The following is a 13309-nucleotide window of genomic DNA, read 5'->3' on the forward strand; positions in this document are numbered from 1 at the left end:
AAATACCATGTGATCAAGGGAGTGTATGGGGAAAAATAAGGAGGGCGGAAGCGAACAACCTCTTTTCAATTACTCTCACGTCACAGGCCACATGACAGTGCACTAAGAGTACTCACTGAGCCAGGTGTTCCGGTGCACCCTCAGCATATCGAGTGCCTCACAGGGATGAAGAATAAGGTGGGACGTGTGTTGTTGCGGCATTCTAATTTTTATGTTTATTCCACTATAAGGTCCTCACTGTGTGACATCTATTATAATTAAAACACTTTCTTCTGACGTAATCTCACACCAGTATTGTGAAGCATAGTTATTTCAGTGGTGTTAACCAAACTTTGTATAAAATTATATGGCAACACTGAAACATGAATATAACATAGACAAAAAAACCATATTGTGGTTTGAAGAAAATGGAAACTATTTTGGTGACTAAACATTTTTTTTTTTCTTTTTAAAATAACCCTCAAGTGAAAAAACAGTTGTGAAATGCATGCTGAACAGTAGCTCATGGTCTGTGCTGATCTACTTATTTGTGATAAAATGGTGAATTATGAATGAAGAACTTTATTGCTTATATTACATTTGGGAGATAAGAGAGAAAGGATTACATGAGGCCTTTTACTGGGGACCTACTGGCAGGACAGCTGAAATATAGCCTCTGGTTTTGAAAGTGTAAACAAAATCTCTTAATTCTTTATTATTACTTTCCTGGAAAAGAAGGAATACCCTGGCTTTGGGAAGTAAACTCTGATTACTTGAACACAAAATTAATCTGTTTTCACATGTTGGTAATAAATGTTAATTTGACATAAAAAGATTTTTCCTTGAAAAATGATAAACTAAATATTTTTCATAAAGGCTCCTTAGTGATTCAATGTAGAAAAATGTAGGTGAGATTCAGACTGCCTGACACCCCCCCACTTTGTATTCATAAATTAAGAAATTATGACAGGAACTGTATGGGAGTGATAAATGCACCTCTTGAAAAATCCATTAACAACACAAAGATTTGCAACCTGGCCTAATTACGTTCAGACCGGTGGCAATTTTGGTTACAACTATTTTCTTACAAGTCACAGAATTTTGTGCATTTCTGAAGCCTTCTTTTCCTATATCAAGTTGCAAATTCAGAACAGTACTTATGTGTGCTTTTTGGTTATGGATTAGCCACCTAAAGTACATAATCCCAATAATTATCAGTGACAGAAGGGATGAATAAATTATGATGTAAGTGCAGGAGAATTAACAGTAAAAATGGTTTGCATAAGTTTTTCTTGGTGCATGTACCTATATTAAATTTAATATTCTTTACAACTGATACGATCCTGAAAGACTCCCCATGAGTTATTAATCCTGAACTATTCTACCGCCTGCTCTGGGACGAAGAATAAAGTGGAATTTAAATGCTGCAGCTGTCACGGTGTTTTGAAAGCTGCTTTAATTTAAGCACAGAGTTACGATGTGAATTGTAAATTCTAACAGGGTGAGGGAAATATCAATGCCATATTCCTTCTTCAAACCAGAATGCAAAGATTAAGCTTCAGGTCTTGTTTACAAAATTACAGCCCAAGCCATCCTTCTCTCTCCTTGCTGAAGCTTAGCAGTGAAACTGCTAAGTGACGGGAGGCCAGTTTCTATAAATAAGAAATTTATGGAAAGATTCCCTTAGAAATACTGGGAAGGGGTGCACATGTCCCCACCTTACTCTTACGATTGAAGGCTGGCCGGGGCCTGAAGACCATAGCACTTAATTTTAATTCCCAAGTCTGGGCCCTGATTTATCACAGTGTATGCCATCAAAAGAAGGTTCCATTTATTTACAATATCTGACAGAAGGGAAAACAGTTCTGACCTTTAAAAAATTGCTTTGAATATTGCAATATATTTTTGAAGGCAAGTTTATTATGCTTTTGTTTTAGTCTGAACGTAGTAATCATTAAATGTGTACAAAACTTGCAAGAAGATTGAAATGATAAACAAGCCATTTTTCTCTTCAGTATTATCCTTCCTACTTTTTAGAGTGCTGGGTTTGAGTTCCATGCAGTGATATTCATAGGCAGCAAACAGCCAAAGAGGACAGGAGGGATTTTCTTCCCATAAATAAGCTCTTCCAACAAACAAGGACCAAACAGTCACTGAGGTGCTCTTTGCCTGGACACACACCTGAGCACGTAATCTAGCTCCTCCGCCCCATTTACCCCTGAGCCTGACCATCTCTCCCACACACACTGATCCTGAGAGGTAACTATATACACAACATGGGGTAAGGTCCCTGGATGCAGCAAAGGTTTAGCTCAACAGAATCCTAGATGTAACTGTTACATATTCCTAGGAAGCATCTCCAGCACTATGCTTGCACACCTGTCCACTAAGGGAAGGGTTTCCAGGTAGCAGTCTAGGGGTCACACAGGGGGAAAGTGAAGATAGGGGGCTGGCCTGGATTTTCTTCCTCAATATTGTCCTTTTGTCTTCATCCACACCTGCCTTGCTTCGTGCAGTGTGTGTATGCACACGAGTGTGTTTCTGAACTAGGGTCATGAAGCTCAGGAAATGGCGCCAGTGCAGGGCACTAAATCCAGGGAGGCTCCTCTGAGGTGCAGGTACTTCACCAAAAGCATGCTGCTGGTTTTGTGGGCTTGTGCTTCGTAGTTTCTCTAAAAAGCTTTTGGTTGCCATTAAGAAGGCTTTATCTATGAACTCCTGAAAATCATTTCTTAGAATCTGTTTTGGGACTTCAGACCATAAAATAAAACGAGTGTGTTTGATGTTTGTAAAGGCATAGCTTAGATAGGAAGACATTTTATGTTTTCCTTCTCTTCTCTGATCCACTGTCTAGCTGCTCTTTTTCTCCAGACCACCCTCCCGTCCTGACTTCTTGCTGTCGCAGCTCTCCAAAACATCCTTTAAAAGCTGCTGCCTCGATGCTAGGAGCGTGCTGTTTGAGGACATCTCGTGCATGGTTTTCCGATGCCCAAACAGAGGCGGGAACTGACAACCTCACTACTAATACAAGAGAGTGACAATTCTTACAGTGCACTTATTTCTGGCAATTAAAACAAAAAACCCAGGAGGGCCAAATAATTCCTGATAGAAACGATGTTTACAAATGTAATCTTGCCTTGGCAGAGCAGAGAGCCAGCTTCCGCTGGAAGGTGTCCTGCAAACATGGCGTTACCTAGGCAGCTTCTAGCACCGAGTGCGTCAGGTCTGTGGCACCGACGCGGCCCGTGACCTGGGCCTGGAGTAGCAAAGCTCTGAGGAGCATCAGTGGTCTTGATGTGAAAAACGTCTGTTCTCCCTCATGTGAGCGCCTGTGCTTTTCTATGACAGTGGCCTGGAGTGGCAGGATCGCTATGATGAGCTAATAAAGCCCTTGGTAGGACTGTCTGTTCCTTAAATGCATTTGCCCCCCCCCCTTTTTTTAAGTGGCACATATTTTAAAAAACAGTTAATAAAAAAATAACCTTAGCAGACTGGTGCAGGTAACGTGGTACAAACTCATTGTGAACGAGGGAACGGGATGTCTGAAGGTTGCGTCCGGCCCCGCCTGGCACTATGTGAACTTCCTCTTGATGGCACTGAGCTCTTTCTGGAGTTCGCTGAACCTGGGGCGGTTCTCAGGCTTATAATCCCAACACCTCATCATAATTTTAAAGATATCCTCTGGACAATGCTGAGGGGCTGACATCCGGTACCCTAAAGACCCAACGGAAGAAGAATGGAGATAAGATATGAATGTTCGCGCAGGGCATTATGCAGTTTTTAAGTTTAGTACCTTATGTTGTAGATGGAACAGAAACAAAACACCCTTTGTAAGGCAAACTGATTTTTTTAAACAAGTATTTCATTATTACGGAGCCAGAGAATTACCTTCAAGTTCGGAGAACCCGCTTTGTTTGTTGCTAAGTCTGACTTGAGATACATCACAGGCAGATGCACATCTGCTCTAAGTATTTGCTTTCAGATGCTGTGGGCAGAGTTTTTTTAAAAAATCATCTCTACTCCCCAGGTTTTTGAAGATGAAGAGAGGAGGGGGATTTGATAAATACTAATTCAAAAGTGAAATAAAAATGAACTTGAGTTAGAGTCCTTTACAGCCCAGAAGAATCTTATTTTTCATTCCAAGCTTCGGGCGCATCCCGGCTGTGTGCTGGTGGGGTGCCTGTGTGTGTGCCTCGGGAAGGTGTCTGTGAGAGGTCAGAGAAGGTAGGAAGGAAGCAGGAAGCCATCCTCTGCACCAGTTCTACTAGCAGGCCCCTCCCAAGGTGTCTGGGGCTGCGATGCTGTTTGTCAGAAGCATCCTTTCTGTTGAGAGCTATGGACTGCCTGGCATCACCACCACCTACTGTTCCCGTCGAGATCTGGGAAGACCACGGGGTGTCTTCAGAAGCGGTACAAAATTCTCAGCAACCTCCTGAAATTTAATTACATTTCGTTCGCAGTGATACTAATGGTGTTTATTTCACATGGAATAAAAAACAGGAGCTTGAGGAACGCTCCCCGATTTCCCTTGACGAGACTGAATGGTGTGCCAGGCAGGGGGAGTGGGAGAAAAGCCTGGAGCTCTCTATTTTCAAAACTAAAAAGGTTTTTGTTGCATAAGAGCCACACAATCCATGGGGTTCAGAAGCAGATTTACAAACACCTCTGCTCTCCCTACACCCCAAAACAGCAAGCCCCCCCACAGCCTGTCCCTGGGGCTGGATATGGCCACTCCCACTCCTGTCTTTGGCTCACCTCTTTCCACCTGCTCACGTGCTTGTTGGTTTGTCATTCCGGGGTACGGGCAGACCCCTAAGCTGAAGGTCTCCCAGAGGAGGATGCCAAAGCTCCACACGTCACTCTCAGAACTGTACCTCCCTAGAGGGCACACAGAACCACAACCAGGTGAGTGGATAAGTAGGTGACCATTTTTGGGTATGCACTTCTATGTCAGTCACATATTAATATATTTAAACTTACCAAAAACCAGTGATCCCATTCTCTGCACGAGTTTCACTCTCCAAAAAATGAACACCTTCCAAATCACATCCCCCACCCCCACCCCCGCAAGAACAAATATTCAGTCAGCATGCAAGCTTGCTTTCCCTGTGGTACCTGAGATGGACGGTTTATATAAAAAAGATATGTTTATACATATCAATGCCTAGGACAGTGGTCGGCAAACTGCAGCTCGCGAGCCACGGTTTGCCGCTCTGTTGACTGAGTTTGCCGACCACTGGCCTAGGAGATTAAGTTGGATTTCTGCAATTTTGTTTTCTGCCTGCATCATTTTCATTCTACTAAGATTACAAACAAAGTTAAAGCAATAAGGAAAGTTTCTTAAATTGTTTACTCATCACTATTTACAGATATTCTTACTTGCTTCAAGGTCTCGTTTTCCCCACTGACAGTTTCATTTATGGAAAATATATTTGTGTGTGTGTTTTGAATAGAGTACAAATTAACAGAGCTGGCTGATAGAAACAACTTCTTTAAAGTACATGGTGACTTGTTTTGTTGAAGTCCTGATGCACCTGTTTTACTAGGCTACATAAGCTAAGCTCATAGATTCCTTTTTTTTTTTAATAGTCTTCCAGAGAAGCAGAAATAAAAGCCAACACCAAATACATTCTGGAGATGGGTGTGAAGTCAAGGAGGCAAAGCAGAAAAATCCTTTCCAATATCCAAGAGATAAAAATTTCCTAGATTTTCCCAACATACTTTTTTTTTCATATACAGCATAAACTATTCTAACTGATCCTCATTTGCAGCAGTGTTACAGGAATTCTGAAATGATTTCATTTCTACTTCCTTGTAGCTACTCGCCTTAACCTTTCCATTCCAGGATTTATAAGTGCCCCTCCTCTAAAATCATCCAGTTTCTTTAAAGTAGGATGGCCTTTTCATTTTCTTGAAAAAAAGTAAAATGAGAACCAGAGTAAGCCTACATTATGGTAATTTATCCAAAGGCAGAGCCTGGAGCACGCTTACTGATTTTCATCTCCAGCTATGTACATTAGCTTCCTTCTTAGTAGACTAAGTATGGACATTCACTATGATATTTAGCAGGAAGATTCATTTTCTTGTCTGCAAATCAACTCTTTTTCATGTTTGGCATCCAATAATTTAATACCTTTTATGAAAGTCATTCAATGGCTACAGTTAAGACTAATTGTACGAGGAATACAGAGTCAATACCTTCTTTTTGTAAGATAATATCTGAACAGATATCTAGAAAGGCATATTTTATATAATCCAACACTCCATCTTATAACCTTGACCTCTGAAGGATAATTTTTAAAATTTATTTATTTACATATCTATGTTATGTTATTGAGGTAGAATTGATTTATAAGAGTTTCAGGAGTACAGCATAATGATTCAATATTTGCAAATGATCAACACAATAAGTCTAGTAAACATCTGTCATCACACAGTTATATTTTTTTCTTTTGATGAAACTTTTTAGATCTACTGTCTTAGGAACTTTCAGATATGCAACTTATATACATTAACTATAGTCATTATGTTGTACAGTTGTACATAACATTCCCTTGACCCACTTTCTCCATTTCACACATCCTGAAACCCACCTGTAGCTAATACCCATCTATTCTCTGTATCTATGTACTTGTATTTTTTGGTGTGTATATGTACTTTTCTATCTGATTTAGGCACTCAAGATTCATCCATGTTGCCACAAATGGCAAGATTTCACTCCTTTTAATACCTGAAAAGTATCCTATTGTATATTTTTACTACATTGTCTTTATCCATTCATGTATTGATGAGCACTAAGGTTGTTCCAATATCTTGGCTATTGTAAATAATGCTACAATGAACATGGGGAGTAATTATATCTCTTTCAAATAATGATTTTCTTTCCTTCAGATATATACCCAGAAGTGAAACAGCTGAATTATATAGTACTTCTTCCTTTTTAAATTTTTCGACAAACCTCCATACTGTTTTACTTTGTGGCTGCACCAATTTACAAGCCCACCAAAAGTGCACAAGGGTTCTCTTTTCTCCACATCTTCACCAACATTTGTTATATCTTGTCTTTTTTTATAATAGCCACTCTAACAGATATGAGGTAATATTTAATTGTGGCTTTAATTTCCCTGATGATTAGCAACATTGAGAATCTTTTCATGTACCTGTTGGTCACCTCTGTTTTCTTTAGGAAAATGTGAATTCAGATCTTCTGCCCATTTTTTGATCATTTTTTTTTTTTTGGTTTTGCTGTTGGGTTGTATGAGTTCTTTATATATTTTGGATATTAACTCATTATCAGATATATAATTTGTAAATATTTTCTCCCATTTAGTAGGTTACCATATTATATAACCAAATGTCTTTTTGGATATAGCCCTTGAGTAAGGAAACAAAAGCGAAAATAAATAAAATTTCATTCAACTAAAAAGCTTTTGTACAGTGAAAGGAAACCATCAACAAAACAAAGAAAACCTACTGAATGGAAGGTTATATTTGCAAATGATATATCAGATAAGGATTTGATAATCAAATTAATATAAGAAACCTCATATAACTCAATAACAAAAAATATAACCAATATGATAAAAAATGGGCAGAGGAGATGATAAGACATGCATCCCTATATTCATTGCAACATTACTAATAATACCAAAGATACGGAAGCAATCAAGATGTCCAACAGATGAATGGGTAAGGAAGACGTGAATATATATATATATGTGTATATATATATGTATATATATATGTGTGTGTGTATATATATATATATGCGCACTGGAATATTACACTGAAATAAAAAGAATGAAATCTTGCCATTTTTAAAACATGGATGGACCTAGAGGATATTATGATAAGTGAAATAATTCAGAGAAAGAGAAAGACAAATACTGTATGGTTTCACTTATATGTGGAATCTAAAAAAATACACCAAACAAAAACAGACATAGAAATAGAGATCAAACTGATGGCTATCAGAAGGGAGGGAGTAGGGTGAAGGGGAATATATATAATGTGATCACACTGTAAAGTATAAAAATGTCAAATCACTATATTTTACACCTGAAACTAATATAACTAATATTTTTTTAAATACTTAAAAATATAATGCGTGAAGCCTGGCTGTTAAGAGATATCTGGAATTAGAATTATGATTTGTAAATACTGTCATCAGCTTGAAATTCAACTAAAATACACTTTTATTGAAAGGCAGAATTTTACTTGGCATAATTGCTTACAAGTAAGAGGAGTTGTAAAGGCAATATAATATAGATCTAGCAAACAGGTATAAGAACAAATTTTAGAGATCTGGATTTTACTGGTAAGGCTTTAGGATATCCCAAGTCCAGGTCCAGCTCACTTACAGGGATGCTATAAGAATGAATAAGAAGGGGCTTAGCGATGTCTTGTTATCCAAAGAAAACCTCTGTGTAAATACAGGAGTTACAATCCTATCTTTTAACCTGTGCTTGATCTCCTTAGAGTAATAATAGCCACCACCCCAGAGAAGAATCATGATGGAAAATAACAGAACTGCTACTTTCTCTAGATATTCTCTAGATATGAGGAATAGTGGGTTTAGTTTTGGCTCACTAGGAAGCTCATAAAAGCTTCTCTTGATAGCATTTGGGAAGACAAACTAAGGGTGAGGCTTACTATCTGTAGAACGTTAACTTTGAAAACTTCATTGTTGCCTTGTCAACTTCTCATAATGGCAACTACCTACACATGTCTATCCCATAGTATCCTTAATATAAGAGAGATTCTGGTTTCTGCCCCAACTAAGTCCCAAACCAGTTACATTCCACAGCTTTATCTGGAAAATATCTGTTGGTTCCTCAGAAAGTTAAATATAGCATTACCATATGCTTCCTAGTGTTTACTTAGAATAACTGAAAACAGGTGCTCAAATCCATGTACACAGATGTTCATGGATTCACAAATGTCAAAACTGCTGAAAAATACATCAATGGATGAATAGATAAACTGTGGTAAATACATAAAGTGGAATATTAATCAGCCATGAAAAGGAATAATAGACTGCAACATGGATGAACCTTAAAAACATTATGCTAAGTGAAAAAAGCCACATACTGTAAGATTCAATTTCCATGAAATTTGCAGAATAGGTAAATCCACAGCACGAAAAAAGCAGGTATGTGGTTATCAGTGGCTGAGGAGAGACAGTAATAGGGAGTAACTTCGTACTGGGTAAAGGGTTTTATTTAGGAACTAGATGGAGGTAGGGGTTGCACAACATTTGAATTGTACTAAATGCTACTGAATTATTCACTTTAAAATGGTTAATTTTGTCACATGCATTTTATAAAGTTTTATTTGTCTGAATCTAATGCCTAAATTAAAGACCTTTATAAATGCCTTATTTTTCATGACGTAATTTCTCATTTTAAATCAACAAAAAATCATTTTATGCTATTTTAATTCAAATCATACTACACCCATTCACCAACCCATGGCTTTTATGCTGCTTCCCTTACTGAAAATGCAATTTCTAATTTCACTCGAAGCACAATCTTTTTCTTTCAAAATTCTTGAGCTGTTACCCATCTTGTTATGGCCCATTTCATCCCAACCACAGATAATGAAAGCTGTATTTATATCCAATTACAATGACACATAAAAAATTCAAGTTAAAAAAATCCCTGCTGTTTTAAAATGCAATTCCCATCTCTTTACACAAGATTTATACAAGTTCCAGAGACTGAGATGCTAAGAAACCTTGTCAGTTTTCAGAGTGAGAAACTACAGGATTGATTGGCTTAATATTTTAGGAACCTAACATTAGATGAAGTTATAAGAAATTCAAAAGAAATGCCAAAGCCACAGCAACACTTTTACTTTGTGTATAATCTGACTCTTAAAATGAAAATCTGGTAGTGACGCCAGCATCATGGCAGAGTGAGAAAACCTCTTGGTCTCTCCCCTCAAAATAGATTAAAAACTTATATAAAAGACCTAAAACAATAAAATACATAGAAGAAAACATATGAACTAAACTACGGATCTTAGTCTCAGAGAGGTTTTTGTGTACTTGACCCCAAAGGCAAAGGAAGTTAAAGTAAAAAATAAATGAATGGGACTGCATTCTTCTGTACAACTAAAAAAAAAAACCATCAACAAAACAAAAAGGCAATCAATTATATAGGAGTATATATTTGCAAACACTACCTCTGATAAGGGGCTAATATCCAAAATATATATAAATAACTCAACAACAACAAAACCCTTCAATTTATAAGTAGGCAGAGGACCTGAAGAAGACATACAAATGGCCAACATATATATAAAGATGCTTGAATTCACTAGCTATAGGAAAATGCAAATCAAAGCCACCATGAGATACCACCTCACACCTGTTAGGATGGCTATTATCAACAAGACAATTAATAACAAATATTGGAGAGGTTGTAGAGAAAAGGGAACCCTCATTCACTACTTGTGGGAGTGTATACTGGTACAGCCTCTATGGAAAACTATAAAGGTTCCTCAAAAATTAATAAAGCTAGCATATGACCCAACAATCCCTCTTATGGGTATCTACATTTATTTGTAAAGATATATGTACCTCTATGTTCACAGTAGCCAAGACATGGAAACAACTTAAGTGTCTTTTGATGATTAGATAAAAAAGATATAGTACATTTATACAGTGGAATACTACTCAACCATAAAAAGCCTTTGCAACAATATAAATGGGTCTTGAGAGTATGATGCTAAAGTGAAATAAGTCAGATGGAAAAGAACAAGAACCACATGACTTCATTCATATGTGGGATATAAAAGAGAAAGTAATAAATGAACAAGTAACATTTATAGACACAGACAACAGTATGGCAGTTATGAGAGGGGGAAGGATGAAGAGGGTAAAGGGGGTCAAATGTTGGTATTGGAAGGAGACAAGTTTGGATAGTGAACACACAATGCAATATATAGATGATGTAATATAAAATTGTACATTTGAAACTTGTATAATCTTGTTAACCAATGTCATCCTAATAAATTAAAAAAATTTTTTAAATCATTTTTCAGATAAAAGAATTCTCAGATTTGAAAATGTAAGTCATCTTTTAAAACTAGCAATCTTACATATAAAAATCTGATCAAAAAGGTCAATGAATTAAGTTGGTGCTCATGTTTAAGTGCAAAATATGAACATTTTATACCTCATTCTAACTTGTACTCTGTTGTACCCCTCTAACTTTGCTTGTGAATGTTTTGTTCTGTTGGAGCCCATTTTTTTTTTTTTTTTTTTTACCACCAAAGGAAAGAGTCCAATCTTACCGTAATTAAGAGCTTCTGGTGCTGTCCATTTAATGGGAATCTGCTTTAAGCCAGAAGATGAATACACTCCACCATCCTCTTGGCGAGACATTCCAAAGTCACTGATTTTCAGAACATTATTTTCACCTACCAGGCAGTTTCTTGCAGCAAGATCCCTAGGTTACAAACACAGAAAACACCCTTATTAAAACAAATTGAAAGCCACTTTCACATTTATGACTTCTGCACTTCGCACTTTTTACATTTGCAATGTATTTATAATAAGGCTGAGAAAGCTTGTGATTTAACAGTCTCTCCCATCTTTTCTGTCACAGATAAAAATCACCCATGCCAACATTTGCATATGGAACAGTCCACATGCTAATTTTTTAGGCACCACATCCATTTCAATTTAAATAGAAAAACTGATTCTAGGGTTAAGAGAAAGTCACAAAGGAGAGGCCAAGCAAACGTGGCATTATTTCGCCTTTGATTACTTTCCTACAGCAGCACCATCCAACCAACTTTCTGTGAGGATGGAAAGTTCTCCATCTGTGCTGTGCTATTTAGTAGGTAGCCATTATCCACATGTGGCTAATGTGACTGAGAAACTGAATGTTTTATTTTATTTACTTTTAGTGTATTAAATTTTAAGTAGCTGAGTGCTGCTAGTAGTTACTGAGTAGTAATCTGCAGTGTAATCTAGAGCTTCCCAACACTTTTTCTGTTGCATCTGGGTCACGCAAAACTACATGATGATTTGGCCCTGTCTCTTTCTCCCACTGCATCTTGTTCCACTCTTTCCATAATTTGCTATAGACATACTGAGATTCTTATTGCCCCCCCAAACATGACAAGCTTATTTCCACTGGAGGGCCCTTCCCTTTGCCTGGAGTGCACTCTTAGACTTTTGCATAGCTGGCTCCCCTTCATTCTTAGCTCAAATGCCCTCTCCTCAGAGACATCTGTCCTGACCATTCTTATCTGATAGGGAAGACAACAGTAAACAAAACAGACCAAGTCCCTACTCTAATTCTAGTGGGGAAAACATTCAATAATCAAATTCAAATACATACACACACACAATGCTCCTGGCGGAACCCCAGAGCTCAGTTAGGAGACAGTCTTAGCCCATACTAAGATGAAAGTGGTGGAGTTGGTCAGAAGCCATCAGATTCAGGATATATTTTGAAAGTACAACCAATAGGATTTGCTGGTAGATTAGATATGGAGTAGGAGAGAAAGAGAGTCATGATGACCCTAAGATATTTTGGCCTAAACTGGAAGAATGGAGCTGACATTTATTCCAATTGGGAGGACCTAGTGTAGCAGACATCCTAAGCCAGTTGCCTCCTAACGTCCATTTACTACTCTTCAGTAAAATAATCTTGATTTTTTTTGCCATCCAGTGAAAAATTGCTATATTTCCCAACCTCTCCTACAGTTCCTACAACTAGATGTGGCCGTAATCTAAGTTTTGGCTAATGAGATGTAAGCAGAAGAGTTGTCTAGAATTTCTAGGGAGTTTCTTTAAAAGAAGAGGAAATACTTTTACATTTCTCCCTCATGCTAACACAAAGAGGAAGCACACCAAAGTTGGAAAAACATCAAGAGATGTAGAGCCAGGGTGCCTGATGAATATGACTGCCATACATATTCTAGATTATTTACCTCTGTATCTCTGGAGTTTTTAATTTTGTTAGTGCATGAAAGAAATTTCTATGTCATTCAAGCAATTTTTGTTTCTGAGCTTGTTTTTTTCTTTTTTTCATTTTTGGGGTATGTTATCATATGCAGTAAACACAAATCTAATATTGGGAATGGGTAGTTTTGAACTTGTTGAGTTTGTGATGTCTATTAGATATCCAAGTGGAGAAGTTAAGTAGGCAGTTGGGTATATTAGTCTGGAGTTCAGAAGAGAGGTCTAAGAGTTGTTAGCTTTTATATGATACTAGAGGCCCCATGCATAAAGATTCATGCAAGAATGGGCCTTCCTTCCCCTGGCTGCCGGCAACGCCTTTGCTTTCCGCCTTCCCACACTGCCCAGAGGCCT

The 13309-nt window shown here is 37.6% G+C and overlaps 1 protein-coding gene across 1 annotated transcript in view; it reads right to left on the reverse strand.

The window, feature by feature from the left end:
* Positions 1–450: 450 nt before the first annotated feature.
* Positions 451–13309, reverse strand: part of FER (FER tyrosine kinase) — a 310506-nt gene continuing 297647 nt past the window's right edge. The window contains exons 18-20 of the mRNA XM_080678364.1: positions 11278–11432; positions 4735–4857; positions 451–3693 (exon numbers count right to left, since the gene is read on the reverse strand). Of these exons, the coding sequence (XP_080534490.1) occupies positions 3551–3693; positions 4735–4857; positions 11278–11432 (421 nt within the window). The 3' untranslated portion in view covers positions 451–3550. The remainder of the gene's footprint in view (positions 3694–4734; positions 4858–11277; positions 11433–13309) is intronic.

The sequence above is a fragment of the Plecotus auritus genome (assembly GCF_963455305.1).
Source record: "Plecotus auritus genome assembly, chromosome: 7".
Lineage (NCBI taxonomy): Eukaryota > Metazoa > Chordata > Mammalia > Chiroptera > Vespertilionidae > Plecotus > Plecotus auritus.